At 37.5% G+C, this 18038-nt stretch overlaps 1 protein-coding gene across 6 annotated transcripts; it reads right to left on the bottom strand.

The window, feature by feature from the left end:
* Positions 1 to 195: 195 nt before the first annotated feature.
* Positions 196 to 14307, bottom strand: rufy2 (RUN and FYVE domain containing 2). 6 transcript variants are annotated; one of them, XM_084092545.1, is made up of 19 exons: positions 14159 to 14307; positions 13642 to 13728; positions 9231 to 9404; positions 8709 to 8826; positions 8273 to 8374; positions 6785 to 6908; positions 6632 to 6696; positions 6416 to 6481; positions 6240 to 6309; positions 6062 to 6163; positions 5679 to 5795; positions 5417 to 5584; positions 5222 to 5319; positions 3398 to 3517; positions 3152 to 3281; positions 2601 to 2695; positions 2467 to 2515; positions 2210 to 2290; positions 196 to 1151 (listed from the first exon to the last, which is right to left on the bottom strand). In XM_084092545.1, the coding sequence occupies exons 2-19, from the start codon at positions 13715 to 13717 to the stop codon at positions 1008 to 1010; spliced, it is 1899 nt and encodes a 632-aa protein (XP_083948671.1). In that variant the 5' UTR covers positions 13718 to 13728; positions 14159 to 14307; the 3' UTR covers positions 196 to 1007. The 6 variants fall into 6 exon arrangements, with proteins under 6 accessions (XP_083948671.1, XP_083948670.1, XP_083948669.1 ...); XM_084092544.1 differs by having other exon boundaries at positions 13642 to 13753; positions 14159 to 14272; XM_084092543.1 differs by lacking the exons at positions 13642 to 13728; positions 14159 to 14307 and adding an exon at positions 11716 to 12270.
* Positions 14308 to 18038: the final 3731 nt, after the last annotated feature.

The raw sequence follows: 18038 nt of genomic DNA on the forward strand, positions 1-18038 counted from the left end.
AGAAATAAGATTTTTCTGTCAGGCTTCACAAGGTTAATGTGTCCTTGCTGAATAAAAGTGTTCATTTCTTTCAAAACAAACAATGTGTTTTACACAAAAAAAAAATCGTACTGACCCCAGATTGAATGGTAGTGTGTACAGTATGTACCTCAGCACCAAAATTTTAAGATCCTATAAGATACATCACACAAGAAGTGGAATTATAATCAACTTTAGTGGTTTAAGGCATATGTACAGTTCATACATAAATCTCACATTTAAGTTAACAGTTGTATTTTGAAATTTTTTAGACAAAAGTTATCAGAAATACTCAAAGTGAGTAGTGTTCCAGTTCTTTACCAAGGAAAATCTGCAATTGTTAAATACAGAATTGCAGACAAGAAACCTGAACACCATATTCAGAACATAATTTCTGTGCTATTTGATGTGAATCTATCTCAGTCATGCTTGAGTGGCACTGACAACATTTTTACTTGTATATACACACATTTTTTTGCCCATCAAGATTCAGGGAAATGTGTCAAATCCCTGTTTATCAGTTTGGCTTGTTATACAGGCACACATGAATGTAAGGTTCTTTCAACTGAATTTGAAATATAGTTGCTCAAGAAATGACATCCCTTCAAATAACTGCATTTGCTTACTTTTGACTCGTGAGGAATGAAACCTGTTCACCCTTCACATATCAAAAGTATATTTACAATGCATGGGAGTGTTATACTAATATAAATAATCTAAATCTGTCTACTTGCAGCCCAGATGGAGGGATTCAGAGTCAGTAATCCATTTGTAAACTCGTTTCTTTCATTGCGCACAAACACTGCATTGGCCATCTACACAAGTGCCATTAAGTTTGCTCTGTGTCAAAAGGCTTTTTCCTATGTGAAATGTAAACTTCAAACAGAGAAACGGGTGCATCCATTTTGGTCACTTCGACGATGCGGGACAGCGTAGTGTCTGATTTAAAGCTGATTTTGGCCTTGTGGCGATGTGCTGTCATTTCTGTCTCATGTTGCATTGGAGGAGCAGCGCTGGAGGAGCAGAGCGTGGCAGGTGTCGCAGACTCTCACGGGTTTAGGTGAAGCGGGGAGCGGGAGCTCATTATCCGAGCAGGCATTGCAGAAGATCTCCCCACAGTTCCTGCAGTGATGCTGTTCAAAGACAAAGGAGATCATGAGGGCATTCAATTAAAGGGCCAGTAGTGTTTTGTTTTGTTTTTTGGGATCAGACTCAAAATGAATCTTCACAAATGTTAAACTGGGATTCATCCAAACAGTTGCTCTGGGGAATTACTTTTTAGCTGTTTTTCATGGAAGAAAGAAATACATAATGCAGAAGTTTTCAGAATAAAGGCAATCACACCAAAGATGATAAATATAACGCTAAAGCTTTGTGAATTCTATGAGAATAGGGAAGTCCACACTACAACTATAACGATTCACTAGTTCGCCTGCCCGTTCAGCCTTAAAGGTTAATACAGTAAACTAACTTGGCTTGCTGTCCTTGGAGGAGGCTCGAACCCAAGGCTCAGCTTGAGCTCCCGAGTTAAAACCCCCCTAGGATGGAATGGCGCATAAGAGGATAGAGATAATTTACTGGAGGAGGAGGGCTGCCGGAAGAATTTGTCAATGAGATGGCGTGGTGTCTGCTGCTTATATAGTATGCTCGTAATGATGATTGACAGGACTGAATGTTTAGGCTCCTCCCGAACCTACGTTTTGAACTTCGTTTAGTATTGCCAAAGTCGGTACTGAAATTTAAAAAGTGACGACACCAGCATTTCGAGTGCTGTTGAACGGATTCTTAAACACCTCTGATCTGATTGGCCATTGTGTTGTTCACGCGCTGTGATTGGCTACAATGATCAACGCTTCAAAAACCTGTCTTCACAGAGGTCTTACACAGATACACACGGGAGCGTTTGAAAGCAGCCGTCTATCAGTGGATCCATTATATAGATTCACAATAAGATCTATAACATGCATTTAAAAAAAAAAGATTTTTCATTTCATGATGACATCAAGGTTTGTCAACTCAGTCTTTCATTCAAGCGTCATCTAATCTTCATCTGGAAATGTTTTCAAGTGCATAAATCCAATGTCGTCTTTGTGCCAGTACATTTCTTTATTTAGCGCAGTTGAATTAGTGTGGATGTGTGAGAACTGACAGCAAGCTGTTGTGTTTTACAGAACTGCATTTTGATTCAGACCTTTCTTCTGGAGATTGAAAATTCCTTCTCACAAAGCTTGCAATGCGTAGCATCTTTGTCCTTCAGCCAGACCTGTCCACCCTGAAATAATTTGTTTATTAATATGAACATGTGGGACAAATGGACTGATTAAACTTTGATAATTCTCTTACAAAAGAAACACTGTGGTGGTTTCAGATTACTCTGATATAAAGCATGGCACATGTCCATAAAAAACATTTTGTTTGTTTTATCTGAAACAATGATTAAACGCAAACCTGAAGTGCCTTGTTGGCTTCTTTTATATCTTCAATTTTCAACTTTGACCTGAACAAGAAAAATGTGTGCATCAGTAAAAGAATAACATGATTTGAAGGCTCCCAAATGGCACTGACGTTTAAATCGTACATACTCGCTGAGTTTGCAGCCCAGTTCCTCCAGCGCATGTTCCTGCTCCTCACAAATTCCCTTCAGCTGCGTGTTTTCATCCTGCAACCTGTGAAACTCCTGAAAGGACATGAAGATACATCAGAGCCCAAGACAGGCATCCACAAAGAAGCATATTAAATGATACAAGCATCTGTCTTTATACAGATTTATTGTGGCCTTAAAGAGAAAGTTCATTCAAAAATGAAAATTCTGTCATCAGTTACTCACCCTCAAATTGTTTCAAACCTGTATGAATTTCTTTCTACTGTTGAACACAAAAGAAGAAATTTTGAAGAACATGGTTAACCGAACAAAAGAAAATACTATGGAAGTCAACGGGGACCCATCAACTGTTTGGTTACCGATATTCTTCAAAATATCCTCTTTTGTGTTCAGCAGAAGAAAGAAATTCATACAGGTTTGAAACATCATGAGGGCGAGTAAATGATGACAGAATTTTTGGGTGAATATCCCTTTAATGGTTATTAGATTCATCTCTCTCGCCATAATTGAGACAGGAGCAATTCATCTTACTTTTTTGAGTCCGTTGATTTGCTGTGCTTCAGCAGCGAGTTGGGCGATGGTCTCTCGCTCTCTTTCTAATTCATTCTGTAACGTCTGCCGCCAATCCCTCTCTATTTTCAAGTCTGTTTCCAGCTGCATCCTAAACAGAAAGCGTCAGCTAAAATCATACTATTTTCCACTTCAGCATCTTAATAAATGAGACACAGTGATTCATTCTAATGTGAGCCACATGGACTTAATTGTTGCAAAACTTACATTTGCTTCTCTCTCTGGACTATCTGCTTTTGGAGACTGTCAGCTTTGTTCGTGAAGTCCTGCTTGAATTTGCGCACCCCGTCTTCGGCACTGGCGCGTTCCCTCTCGGCATCCTGCAATCTGGTGTAATTCAAACCAACTGGGTAAAACTACGGCTCTGAATGTAATGGAATGGACGGGGATGTATTGGAACATATGGGATACAAAATAAAAAGATGGCCATAATTCAACAGCCAAGACAGAGCGAGAACAAAAAACAGAGCCAGATGACAGAAATGTTGTGCTGCGGGAAAAGCCAGAAAGCTGAAATGAGTTTGAAATTTCATACGGGTCGAGGTTACTTTTGTTTTTTAACTTTTTTTGACAAATAATTCACCAAGTAAACAGGTACGAGTAGTTGACAACATCAAATTTATTGAAGACTGTGATAAAAGCCATGTCATATCTTTGACTGTTAAATGTTACAGGTAAATAATTATGCTATAGAACCACAAGAAAGATTTGCTCACTAAATAGTATGTGGAAAACAGTAACCATCATCAAATAAAACTTAAAAACAGGCTAGTGAAAACGATCAACTCGTCACTTTTCAAGAACACTGCATATCGCCACACATCTAGTGTTAAGTAACAAAGAGTAAATTTAGCTTAATATCAGAAGGAAATATCTTTGACAAGTTTGTATTGGTGCTCGGTATCTGTGCTAGCGCATTTTACAAACGACATAGCGAGAGTTCTCGTCTGGCTGAGTAGGTCTTTGTCGCTATTCGTTGATTGAGGCGAAAACATGGAATTAGAGGAAGGGAGAAGATGAGAAAAAAAGAAATGAAAAGGGGAACAAAAAGGGAAAGAGGATGTAAATATCAGTGAATTTCAAATTCATCTCAAAGCTTTGAAAACTTGTTAAGCAGTGCAGTCATAAAACATCAGAAATACGATGGCGATAAATCAACGGAGAAGAAAGGGAAGGATGATTTATGTGGACAGAGAAGTGGACATGACAGCACCACATCACCACAAGAAAATAACACAAATGCTAAAGGATGAGCGGTTAGATGAGAGAAAGCCATTCAATGAGCCTTCAAGTCAAATCAAGCATGCAAAGTCCTTTGGATGCTATCAGGTATCTAGACACTCAGAAAACCAGTTCCACTGATGAAACAAAAGCACCATCGGTGCACACTAATTTGATTTAGTCTGTAAAAGCAGATATCATATCCTGAAATACATTTACATTGGTCAAACGTTTGGTGTCTGTAAAATTTAAAAGTAGTCTCTTCTGCTCACCAAGGCTGCATTTTTTTTAACAGAAAAACAGTAAAAATATTGTGAAATAATATTGCAATATAAAATAACTGTGATGGCAAAGGTGATTTTTCAGCAGCCATTACGCCAGTCTTCAGCGTCGCATGAAATCATTCTTGGTGTTTTTTCAGGATCAAGTTCGAAAAGAACAGCATTTATTTGAAATAGAAACCTTTTACCACATCATAAATGCTTTTACTGTCACTTTTGATCAATTTAATGTGTCCTTGCCAAATAAAAGTGGTAATTTCTTTAAAAAACAATCTTACAGACCCCAAACGTCTGAACTGTAGTGTATATTCTATTATCTGCCAATAAAAACATTCATTTGAATTGAGCTGAAACAAAAGATTCCTTAAACTTGAATAAAATTTGTTATATACATTGAATTAATAAAGGTTAGAAATCAGGCTATTTAAACACTCAAAATGATTAAAAATGCTCTTAATGCACTTCAGGAATACGATGACTAAACATTATGCTCGACATGATCGAAAATAAATCAGGAACCGCTTCTTACCTTTGCTCTAGTTGTTTCATGGTTGCCGTTATTTGATTGGTCTTCTCCTCCAACCGTGCGATCATGTCATTTTTTTGTCTCATGCCGTCATCTGAAGACTGTTGATTATTATAAATGGCTTGATTACAACATATTTTAACCACAAATTGTGAAGAACACTTAATAAATAAATGGAGCAATTACAATATGTTTTACCTGCATTTTTTGGTACATCTCCACATTGATGGCTTTAACTTCATCTAACTGGTGCCGAAGTCCAATCAGAGTGTCTTGTTTTTCATGAATGTCCTTTTCCAACAGTTTCATGGCCATCTCCATCTCCTGCTTCATGCTCACCTGCACAACCAGCTCGTTCTCCACATCCTTGAAGCCACAGATACATTCAAAAACAGGTTTGACCTCTTTAAGTGCCACCGCACAATCTGAACAGCAGGTAAATTTTTATATAAACACAGACCTGTCTGAGCTGACATTCTTCTTTGAGTTGGCGTCTTGCCTCGTTGTACATTTCATCCAGGCCCTGCCTTGACTGCTTGTATGTATCCAGCTCACAGTTCAAATCTCCTTCTGCAAGCTGAATAGAGAGTACATAGTGAATATAGTGTATGGCTTGGAGGAGTTGAAAAGGTGTGTGTGGGGGGGGGGGGGGGGGGTCAGTTCATGAAATATACTACACATTTATAATATTCTCTATAATATGGGGTGATTTGGAGGATCATAAAAACTCAATGATATTTTTCAGGGACACATTAAATATTACAAAATGTGCACATTAACTACTATCTACCTCTCTTAATGCCCACTGTATACAATATGTATAATACAAACATATAACAATACCTCAAGACGCTGTTGTGCTTTCATAAGAATTACAGAATTTTCTGTTCTGAGTTGGTGGTTCTCTTCCTGTAGTTTAATGATGTTGTTTTTTGCTATTGCCAACTGAAATAAAAAAAAAGTTAGTATTGAGTATTTCTATTCCACATATCAGACTTATTTTTCTGAAATCCAACAGTACCTCTTCGATGAGTTTGGAGTTGGACTTTTCTAACGACTCCACGCGTCCCTGTAAGCCGTGAACTGTAGAACTTAAAAGGCAAAAGTTGTAGATAAACTTAATCTGTTTTGAAAAGCAAAAATCACTCATCTTAAATACAGTATATCACAAAAGCTTTAGAAAGAGCATGAACTTACTTCAGCTGCCTATTTAATTCTTCAACATAATTCTTCTGATCCAGAATAGCTGCAATTTGTCCATTTCTATTCAAAACATATTTATGATGGTTATTCATACTGAATAATACATAAAGGTTATTATAATGATTTCATGTAATAAATTAATCAAATTTTTATTCAACTTAAATGTCCCTTCACATTAAAATATGTTGTCTACCAAGTATACTTTTTTACCTTTCTTCACTTCTATAGTCATCGATGTCATTCTTTAAGTACATGGAGAAGTCTATTACACCAACCTGTGGATTCCAATACAAGGCATTAATATTTCTCAAACAGAAGCCAGACGGCAGGTAATTAAAAACGTCCAATATACGATGTTCATACTTGTGTATCGAGGTCCTCGCCCTTCACACATAAGTTGGCATCTATGACGTTAAGTCCCACCAGGAGACCAACGATGACGGCTCCCTCCTCCTCCAGCATCACTGCTGAGTTCTCATAGAACTCACTGAACACACACACAAACATATTGACATTTATCATTGGTGTGTCAAAACAAAAATAAAGACAATTTTCTATCATCTAAATTCTGGCTCCATTTTTTCATAATCTGAAAACAAACCTCTGAAGAATCCACACGGTCTATTAAAACATAAATATCCGTGCCTCATATTGATCATGTGTTGTTTTTCCATTGTAAAAATTGCACTGTGTTGAATTTGTTGTGTTCCTGTGACGCACAATGATATTACGATGACATTTAACTGTTTCATTATTTTAGTTCTGACAGAATGCGCAAAGGAGTAATACATTTATAATTAATATTTATTCTTGTCTTTTAATAAACCATTCGGGTGCTTGCAAACAGTGATGATGTATTTTGTGGGCGGAGCCTACCGGGTGGCAGAAAATGACAGTTCAGTTCTGCAGTGGCAGTCTATGGAAGCCACGGAACAAAAGAGTAAAAAAGGTAATAATTTCGAGTTCATATCTCATTATTCTGACTTTTTCTCCCCGCAATTCCGAGTTCATATTTCACAATTCTGAGAAGAACAAGAATTGCGTGATTTGGGAAAAGCCTGTAAAAGCCTTTGCAAAACTCACAAGTTTAAGGGAAAAGCTAGTGAATTTAACACTCCATAGAAATTTATTGATAACTAGATGAGATTTGAAATACTTTTTAAGTGTTGATCTGAAAATACAAGCATTTATAAAACTTTCAAAATTCAGCGAAACGTTTTTATACTCTGGGCGTCGTTACACTACATCCTTATGCATCGCGTTCTGCCAGGACTTTTACAGGCTTTTCCCAAATCACGGAAGTGACCTCGTCGTCCGGGTTAGCGGTAGTATGAGCCATCAGGCAAGTATTATTTAAATAAACTCCTTATGTACTTACAAACTTTCCAATGCCTCTTTTTATGAGTACAGAACCTTTTTGTACTACTGTAGAAGTTTGGTACCATCACAGGCATTATTAGTGGGGTAATTTACAAGATACAACCTTGGATCCATTAGCGCCTGCACTAAGCCATTCGGCTGATATCTCTAAATAAGCTCTAACTTTAATAATGTTCGACCAAGGGAAAAAAAGCTTCAGGGGGGGTGTTTGGCTCGAGGTCATGGTGCAAAGGACCCTAGGTTGAAATTCCTCCCAACCATCCCTTTAAATCTCAGTCAGCAGAAGTGCTTTTATTAGACAGCGACATGTGATGCACACCCTCTAGCAAGCACAACGAACCCTGAGCAGGAAACACAAAACTTGTTTGTCTCAAGCATCTTATCACTTCTCTAATCACCAATTCTCCCCCACAACTATTGTGACAAAGGAAGAAAGAAAGAATTAAGGGTATAGAAAGGAAAAAACCTAACCTAAGTATATCTTTCCTGGTGATGAGGAGACGGAGGTAATCTGCCAATTTCTTCTGCATCAGTGCCAGTCTCAGCCATGCTCTGGCTCTGCCCAGTGGTGTCCTAACAAGCACATACAACCATTTTCAGGATAGATAGACAGACATACAGACAGTGATATGCATGACTCTGGAAATAGGCTTAACTTGCAGTTGCAAGTTTCAGTTTTATCAAGGAACTAGAACTGAAATTAGCACTTCCCTATTTTGAAAGGCACCTCTCAGTGCACTGGAGAATGAGTGCGAGAAAGCATGTGTATATTTATAATATAGTGGACTTGATTGATTCAATTCGAGTCTTTGAACAATTCATTTAGACTTAAATAAAACTGCAGATTTGCATGCAAACTAATCAATGTAACTGTAAGGCCGAAAATTATATTTAGTTCTACACATACTTGAGGCCAGGAAGGTCCCGTACACTGGCTGCGATTTCGCCTGCTTCTGGGCACAGCTTCTCAACCATCTCCAGAGGCCCCCACAACGACTTGTTGTACCCAAGAAACGATTTCTTCACTGGGAGATGAAGACAAACGTGTTTGTTAAACAATTCAGGGCTACGATCTGGCATACAGAGCATGCAAAGATTTTGATGAAACGCCATTCAAAACAGTATTCAAATTTTGTGGCAGAAATAGTTCACTGGACAAGAACCTCAGATGATCTGACAGCTGAGAATGAGTAAAAAAAGCATTTCCTCATTTTATTTTCCTATTATAAAGTTACAAGGCATAACATTAGCTGCTATCTGTAGAATAACACTAACATAGGCCTATGGACATATATAAGAGATATTGATTACAGAGAATATTTAACTACATCAGCTATCCTACCAAAAAGCAAGCACATAAGAACTTTCAATGATAACTGGTTAACAGATGGTTCTCTGTGGCTGGCTGTCTGATGATGGTTGAACATACCTTTGAGACCGTGCTTCAGGCAGTGCTCCATGACAACAAAGAACTGTTGTAGAGGCGGATAGTCAGAGTCCAGAGTTCGTCCAAAGCTCAGAGCCGACTCGATCAGGCCTTTGATGCTAAGCTTAGCCATATTAAGCAAGTTTGCTCGTTCCATTGTCATAGGATCTCGTAAGGCTAGAAGACACCGCCCACAGACAAATATATATCATACCAAAAACGACATCATTATAGCCAAAATCAAGTTCTTGTGGTTCAATAACATTTAAAACAAAAAACAACAGTCACACTAAACTCATCACAGCACTTCAACCTCTGGCTGTTTTCTTGGGACTAACATGTGACCACACTTTGAATTGTTGAGTTTAAATTTTAACAAACCCTTAAAAGAGCTATAGCTGGTTTTGACTGCACTGTCATTCACCAGGCCTTAACAGCAACACTGTTAATAAGCAGTACTTTTTGTGTTTACTGCATAAATGGATGTAAGTTGTATCCTTATCAGTTTTTACATGGTGATACATTGGACCCTGTTTTTAACCATCAGGCCAATCAATAATTCTTATGCAAACATACTCAGACAGGCGCTGTCTAACAACCATACTGGCACTGGTAATCTACTTCCCGCTTATGTTGTTGGTTCCCATTGCCACTTTATTTGGTCTAAGAGAATGAAGCTTTATTCCATCAGACTTCTGGGGTAAATAACTTAAATAATAATATATCACTTAAATAATTTATCCTCTGTTTAATAACCTCTTATAATTATAATTATTATTATAATTATTATTAGTTAATCCATTCACTATCAGTTTGGCTATTTGTCATTGGGGACAAATACCAATCATGACAAATCAACAGCATACTGATTTGACTGACATGCCTATCTCAAAAACAAAAAAACATTCTGCACATCAACTGTATGAATGACCTGGTGCTTAGTAGTTATAAAACACCCATATTTATTATGCACAAATGAATACAAAACAACAAGGCAGTCTTCATGACATCATGCCATTATGACATCATTCGGAAAATGATGTATGGCAAGCCATTTTAGCATGTTTCTTGAAAATAACTTATCTATTTTTGTTTGACTATGCATGTGGAAATTTGGCTAATCCTTGACGCAATCAAGGAAAGCGATTTTTTTTAAATCTAATATTTAATGCTTTTTAAAATGTTGTAGATTTATGTAGCAAATGGGAATCTATAAAATTATTAGGCCCTTTCACACACCAATCAAGGTAAATTACCGTAAAACAACCAGAATTACTTTACCGGTAAATACACAAATATTCTGTTCACACAAACAGCAACATTCTGGCTTTTTACCAGAAAGAGACCATTCACACATCAGCACCAAAATACCAGTAAATTCTGTGATGTCAGTTAATTTAAAATTAACGGAAATTATCTTTAAATGCCGCGCCATTGTCTTCATCCACCCGCATGAGGAGAAGCACTTTAGTTTCGCTATCTGTTCAATTTGACAAAATTTTTTGACATCTGAGTGACACGCATAAAGGGAGGATAAAACAACGCGTGTTTGCTCTTAAAAACACAAGATATGCATAATTGTATCCAACTGCAGAGCCACAACGCTGATGAATGGAAAAGAAGGCAGGGTATCGAGCGCGACATGTTGAAAAAGCTGCGAGACGTGGCGCAACGGTCAAATATGATCATCTGGCGACTGGCGCATATTTATATAAAAAAAACTATTAGAAAGCTTTCTGTAAACAGCACGGAGTAATCACGTCATCTCCATACACATGTATGTGTGAAAGGGGCTATTGACTATTTCGAGACAAAGATCTTGTTCATGTTTTTTCAGTTTCATAATTAATATGATAAATAGCTAGCTGAATTTTCCATTTGTTGACGATGATTCAGACAATAAATATCATATATTAAGTTGGGTGTCCATCTTAAAGATAATCATATTTCTAATGAAACCCTCACATTTAAAAATATGATATTACTCATATCATATAATAAAATATGTTTTGTTATTTCTGTAAAGGTTTATTAAATTATTATGGCATCTCTTTCAATACTTTCAGAATCTTTACTTTTAAAATAATTTTGTTTCTGTATTTTTATAGTATATTTATTTAAATTTAAATTAATTATTTAACTTATCAAAAAAAACAGAAAATAATATAAACTTTACTAAAGTGATTGTTTTGATTAAGTATTAACTTACGCGTATATTAATTAGCAACAATTACAATACAACTGTATTAGAAATGACAACTAACTGGATATTAATTAGTATTGTACATTATTTAATAAATATTTTTTTTAACTGTATAAGAATTTTTTAGTCAATAAAAATAATTAACAAAAAACAAACAAAAAAAACAACATTTCTAAGGGGTTTTTTTGTCTTGGATTTAGTTTTCAGCAATAAATGTTTGAATGGCTTGCCATACACCTAGGCTACGTCTGAACAACACGGGCTTTAATGTCATCTATAACCTACCCTTGGCACCCCATTCTTCTGAAAAAGGCGATGTTTTAGGCTCTATCACTTTGGGCAGGACGTGAATGCCACCCGAGAAGGTTTCTGACGCTTTTCTGGCTAAAGCGAATATGGGCGCCTGCCATCTCCCGTCTCCAGATTTCATGGCAGCGCTGCTCGCTTTCTCACCGGCCGCTTTATCCTCCTGCAATCTGAGGATACCGAACACTTGCGCTCTCTCTTTGTTGCTCTCTGCTTCCGCCAACACAAGGTCCTGTTCTGCAGGTGTCGCCATCGTTAAAGTGAATATCATACAGTTAGGATAATGCTTCACCTAACGACCACGGCTGTGATGTGTTGAGCGGCATTGATAAACTGTTAACGACGAAATTCAAGCGCTTTCCCATGTGATGCTCCTTGTCAACGCCCCAAAGGCGACGTTTGTTTTCCATTCATATGGTCATCATGTCTTTGGAGAACAAATGCCTAGATTGTAGATTTGTTTACACCCGAGCACTCCTGCACGATCCGTCTGCAGCAAAGGGGTGGTGTCATAACATTAAAAAGACGTAATTCAGTGGAAGAGTATGGATATACTACCCTCTACCGTTTGTATGTAACATTGTCCTGGAAAATTATGAAATATTCACTACCACTTACCAGTATTTCTTAAATTATGTTTGTCGTAATGGGGGGAATTAAGGAAATTGGTGGTGTTTCGTTCGTGAAAGAATAGGCTTATGTGTTTTAGAACAAATCTTTTCAGTGTGGACACATTTTTCTCATATCAATCATATCTATCAATCCTTTCTTCAAAGACAAAATCAAAACAACATTGCTTAAATTAAGTATCTTAGTAGATTTGTTAGCACACATATTGAAATAAATTATAGACTACTCGTTTCTCGTTTTCAGTATATACTTAGTATAAAAGTATATACTTTTATACTATAGGCTATGTGAAAAACACTAGGCCGCAAGAGTAGTATTAGTGGGTTCCATTTGTCCTCAAAAGTGGGAAATTCTTTGTTCCCAGTGAAAACATTTTAAGTTTGAGTTGCGACTGCAACTCGGGAGGACAGCAACAACCCCAACTTTAGAATCTAATATGGCTGCTCAGAGCATCAACCATAGTGAAACAGTAATATATGGTTTATTAGCACTTCTGTTTGCCTGTGTCTCAATAAACTCAGTGGTGCACACAGTAGCCTACTATCCAACCTCTATTCGTGGACATGATACTGGACATTTCTGTGCAAAATAATTATGTGTTTGCATTCCAAAAGAGCAAGAACAACAAAGGTTTGCCTGGACGCATCCATTAGTTTTCCGACCTGTTTACTGGAAGGTCAACTCGAGTGTGACATCATTCCCAGCTCCAACATCCCTCTTCCGAGGTAAATGGAACGCAGCATTCATATTATTAAAAAAACATGAGGCAAAAAGTAGCCTACCCTAATGACGGCTCTTTCAAACCAAGCACCTTTCTGTTTGTCAATGCTTTGTGACTAACATGAACCCAACATCTGCGTTGGGAAATTCTTCACCCTCACGCAAATTCATATTAAAATGACTGGATTTAAGTCCATGAAAGTTCACCAAACAACATTAAATGTGTCCGCACCTTAAAAAAGGGCCACTGAACAAATCAATAACTTTTTCGTGAATATACTCTAGTTATTCGAGTCACCGGGATGAATCAAAAGTTAATGAATATAAAAGTAGGTGCTTTTTATTAGTGCAAGTGTTACTCCAACAGTTCTCACACTGAGGAAATTAAAATGAATGCTAACAACCTCTGCTGACCTCACTAGTGCTGAGTCATTACTATTCTCCTTGTAGACTATGTCTATGCCAGTAACAGAAGTGTAGGTTTGCAGTTCCAGACAACTATAACTATACACTTTTGTACATTTTAACGTAGTATATTAAGCTCTGGAGGCTTACCTTGACTGTAGGCCAAACGCTCCATACTTTCGCTATGTGTGATGCCCCATCGGTGAAGGCTCTGAGGGGAATACATGTCTGGATCCACTGAACACAGACAACATGCTTGGTTCTAAATAGATGGATATACATGTTTAACAGAACTAATAGCACACCTTTTAACTGATTTAAATGTTGCAGGAAATAAAAGCTGATTGTAATACAGTTGCTGACCAACAGTACATCACAAACTCAACATGTCTCAGTTGTTTACTGCTGATCTGCTCTCAGAGTCTGTCTGGCTATCATATGACTCTGATTTCCTGCACCACTGTCCCGCCTCACATGGAAGGGAATGTATACACATTCAGTCTAAACAGACAAAACACCTTACGATTTCAATGCACATAACATTCACAATGTCACAATCACAACATGAAATCAAACATCTGTTTTGTCATCTTGGTTAGACTCTTACTTCTGCTTTAAAATGTTACTGAATCACTCAGAGGTGCTGAGCAAAATAGTACACACTTACCCCTGTTAAACCCACACCCTTTTCTGGTGTTCTGCTGGTACTATTGTGTCGAGAGAGCTGACCTATGCCCGTTAGGTGAGGTGCAAGCATTTGCTGCATTAGCGGGCAGTTGGGAGGAGGAGATGTCTCTCGCTGGAACAGAACAGTGCATTGGGTGCAGGGTAGCAGGGGCGGTCAAACAAAGGGGGCGGGACATGTGAACATGCTGGCCGGCCAATAAATGTGGAGCTACAGGCTATTCAGGAAGTGGGATTCTGAATGAGACTGCACTCACTGCCAGGATATGAATGAGCACATCAATGTGACAGGCATGCCACTGGCTATTATGCATACCGGTAATCCTTTTTAGCATAATGCAACTGCATTTTGTGTGATGATTTTATGTAAATGGATGCACATTTCACAGAAAATAATGAATATATACTACTATTCAAAGTTTTGGGAAATAAACTAATGCTTTATTCAGCAAGGATCCGTTAAACTGATTTCTGAAGGATCACGTGACACTGAAGACTGGAGTAATGATGCAGAAAATTCAGCTTTGCCCGCACAGGAATAAATTACATTTTAAATATATTAAAACAGAAAATGTATTTTAAATTGTAATGATATTTCACAACTTTTTTTACTTTCTGATTAAATAAATGTTCTGTCTTGGTGAGCATAAGATACTTTTTTATAATAACATTTGACCCAAACTTATTAAAGGCAGTGAAGGGTTTTCCACAAGGGTCATTACCATCTGTGATGATCAGCATGTTTTTTTTTATTTTATTTTTGTTAGGTTTTTTTTGTTTTTTTATTTTTTTTAGATTTGTCAAGATAAGACTGCAAGATAACAGGGTAGAAATTCTCAGGTTGGCCTTAAACAAACCAGTCTGATCTTGTACCAATACAATCTTACTCTGTTGTTAATAAATGCCATGATTTTATTAAAAGACTTCCATGAAATTCAATATTAAAATCCCCCTCCTTCTATTCCTGATCTTTAACCAGAAGATGGCAGTGTCCTCCAAAAACAGTAGAAATCTAATGTCTCACACTGAGTGTGTTTCAAAGACACATCTTACGTTTTGTTATGTCTACCTTAAAGGAGGAAAGGTCATAGGATGGCAGTGAATTATGAATTATTAGGTGAACCTTATATCTCAATGTGCAAAATCATCATTAATTAATCTCCATCACATTATTACTTCCTCAGTTTCTTCAACTACTTCAAACTTCTATTTAAAATAATGTTTCACTTCAGACTTGATTGAAATCTTCACATGTGGATTTAACACTTGTTATCCTCTTGACATCAGAATGTTGTGATGAAAGGGTAAGTGGTGGTAAAGAGCTTTCATCTGATCACTGTCTTGAAGTGCTGTGCATTAAATTTTTACAGCTTGACTCTGTGGGGTTGAATGGATTCGCTCATGCCTTTCATGCAAACAAACAAATATTCAGCCTCAAAGCGTAGGATATGTAAACACTAAGAGATATGACAGTGGGTCTATAAAGATGCTCACTATCCAGTAGATAAAAACTCAATGGATATACTCAAAGTAATAGCCATTATTCCAGGGCACTCATTCACTATGTGATCTAATATGGTTTTTAATCTTGGATGGCTTACACTTATTCAGACCTCAGCATCTCTAAACATAATTAAAGAATGATTCAAAATGATGCATTCTTTACAATAATAATAATAAAAAAAAACGTTCCATTGGAGAAAAGGTTATTATAAAAGTTTCTTTAGATTATTAAAATGTTCTTCACACTAAGAAAAAACTGTTCACTGAAATTTTCTCCGATGAACCACAAATGGTTCTTCTATGCATGGCATTGCTGTGAAAACCCCCTTTTTGAACCTTTACTTTTAGGTCTATAACCTCAACACCATTCATGGGATGTTTCAAGCATTAAAGTGCCTCAAAATTTACATGTAATTACACACTTTAGCTTTCCATCTAGGTAACAGAAATACAAAATCCACATTATGTAAAAGTAGTCCTCACAGACATAATTATGAAGGGTTGTCAATGTCCCATCACACAAGCCTGCAGCATTGGTGCCTTCCTGATGTGAAAATCACAAGAACCATCAAACTGTATTATTCTGCTTTTGAACAGACACTACCCAATGGTCTTGTTGGATCTGGTTGCATCCTTCACGACACTCGACATCGGTTCAAAGCCTCCCAGTAACTGAAAAGATGCTACAGGCGCGGAAGCAAGAATCATCGGCTCCCCATGCATATGAAATCACATCTGATTGAGTTTGAAGGGTTCTTCCGACATTAAACCAGGCAACAACATTTGATTAACTTCTGGCTCCTCTGCGCTCTCTTCGGACGATTCTCACTAAAGGATTTTGTTTGGTTATAAATAGCAATGATCTTTCACAAAAAGGAATCCTCAGTATAATGAGTGCATATTTAGTCCCTCTATTTCTTTACCCTTGAAGACGGTATTTACCAATGGACAGGCACTCGACCATCACAGTGAAGCTGGTGTTATGGTGAAGGTGGTCTTGTTGTTTAAAATTCAAAGTTGTTGTGCAATGTGCACACACCATGATGATAGGCATAGTGTAACATTTAAACCCTTAGAAGAAGTGGGAACTTGTTGAGCACAGTGTTGACTTTTGATCTTAGACTTGAAATTTATATCTCACAAGGATTTGTGTGTCTGCAGATACTGATATTGAGTAATACTTTAATTCGTCTGCCATAGGACATGCTAAATGACTCCAAGAATCATTTTAAATCAGCGAAGGGTGAAGACGGCAAGACGTAGTCAATTTCTACTTCATTATTAACTGAGCCCAAGGAGGTAATTATGATCTTGTCTATTTTAAGAACATGCTCAAATGAGGAATGGCCTCAGCTTATTAAATAAATAAAGACCTCCTGGAGAATGTGGGCTAGTCTGGTAATGCATAGCTATTGTCTTTTGATTTTCAGATACTGTGGGGTTGCTTGGTTCTATGAGTCTGCTGTTGACTGGATTTTGAGATGGGTGTTGCACTCAAAAGTGGAGGCAGATATACATGAGCATGAGCATGCAGGGTTAAAGCGAACTAAATGATTGGAGAAATCCTGCATGTGTCACCAGAGAGAAGTAGGCTATCATTTTCACCGGAAGGTCCAGTTATGACATTTTGATTTAACATTACGTGGGGCGGTACTCACTGGTACACTTCTACATTGTAGCCTACTCTTAAGCGTACCTGCACTTTTTCTTGCGTACCGCTACTTCTCGCATGTAGCCGGTAGGCTACTCTATCACTGACAGAAAAAGCTTGTCACGCCCGTTTCACACATATTCCGTTTGCAGTGCGTGCGTATGCGGTGCGTATTTTTTTCCGCACCCATGCTAGCTTTCACACTGCACGCGGGGCGATCCGTTCCAGGTGCGGTGCGTATACAGCAGTGCAGCGATCGTTTCCACACCGAGTCTATTTCTGCTGTGCTGCACGCGCTGAATTAAAGTGACAGCGCATGGTTCGTGGTCAAAATGAACACAGATTGACATGAAATCACTCTGAAATCACAATGACATAATCTCACCATAAATGCATTTAATTAAATAAAATGTAGTAATCTATCTCACCATAATGTATTTTTGGACTTGCAGACTTGGAGGAGTTCCGTTTACACACGCACACACACACGACTTGTTTAAATACATTTATGTTGTTAATAAATAACAATAAATTGTTGTTGTACCAGCAATATCTCCAAGTTTTGTTTTTCACTGTAGAAATCTCAAATGTCACGATTTGCCAATGCAAGAGAGTACCAGCACCTTTTTTCCCACTTCAAGCACTGATTAGCCTACGAGGTCAAAACATAAAATTCCTAGTTATTCATTTCATCTCTCAGAAATTCCAT

The sequence above is a fragment of the Abramis brama genome, assembly GCF_963993115.1.
Source record: "Abramis brama genome assembly, chromosome: 19".
Classification (NCBI taxonomy): Eukaryota; Metazoa; Chordata; class Actinopteri; order Cypriniformes; family Leuciscidae; genus Abramis; species Abramis brama.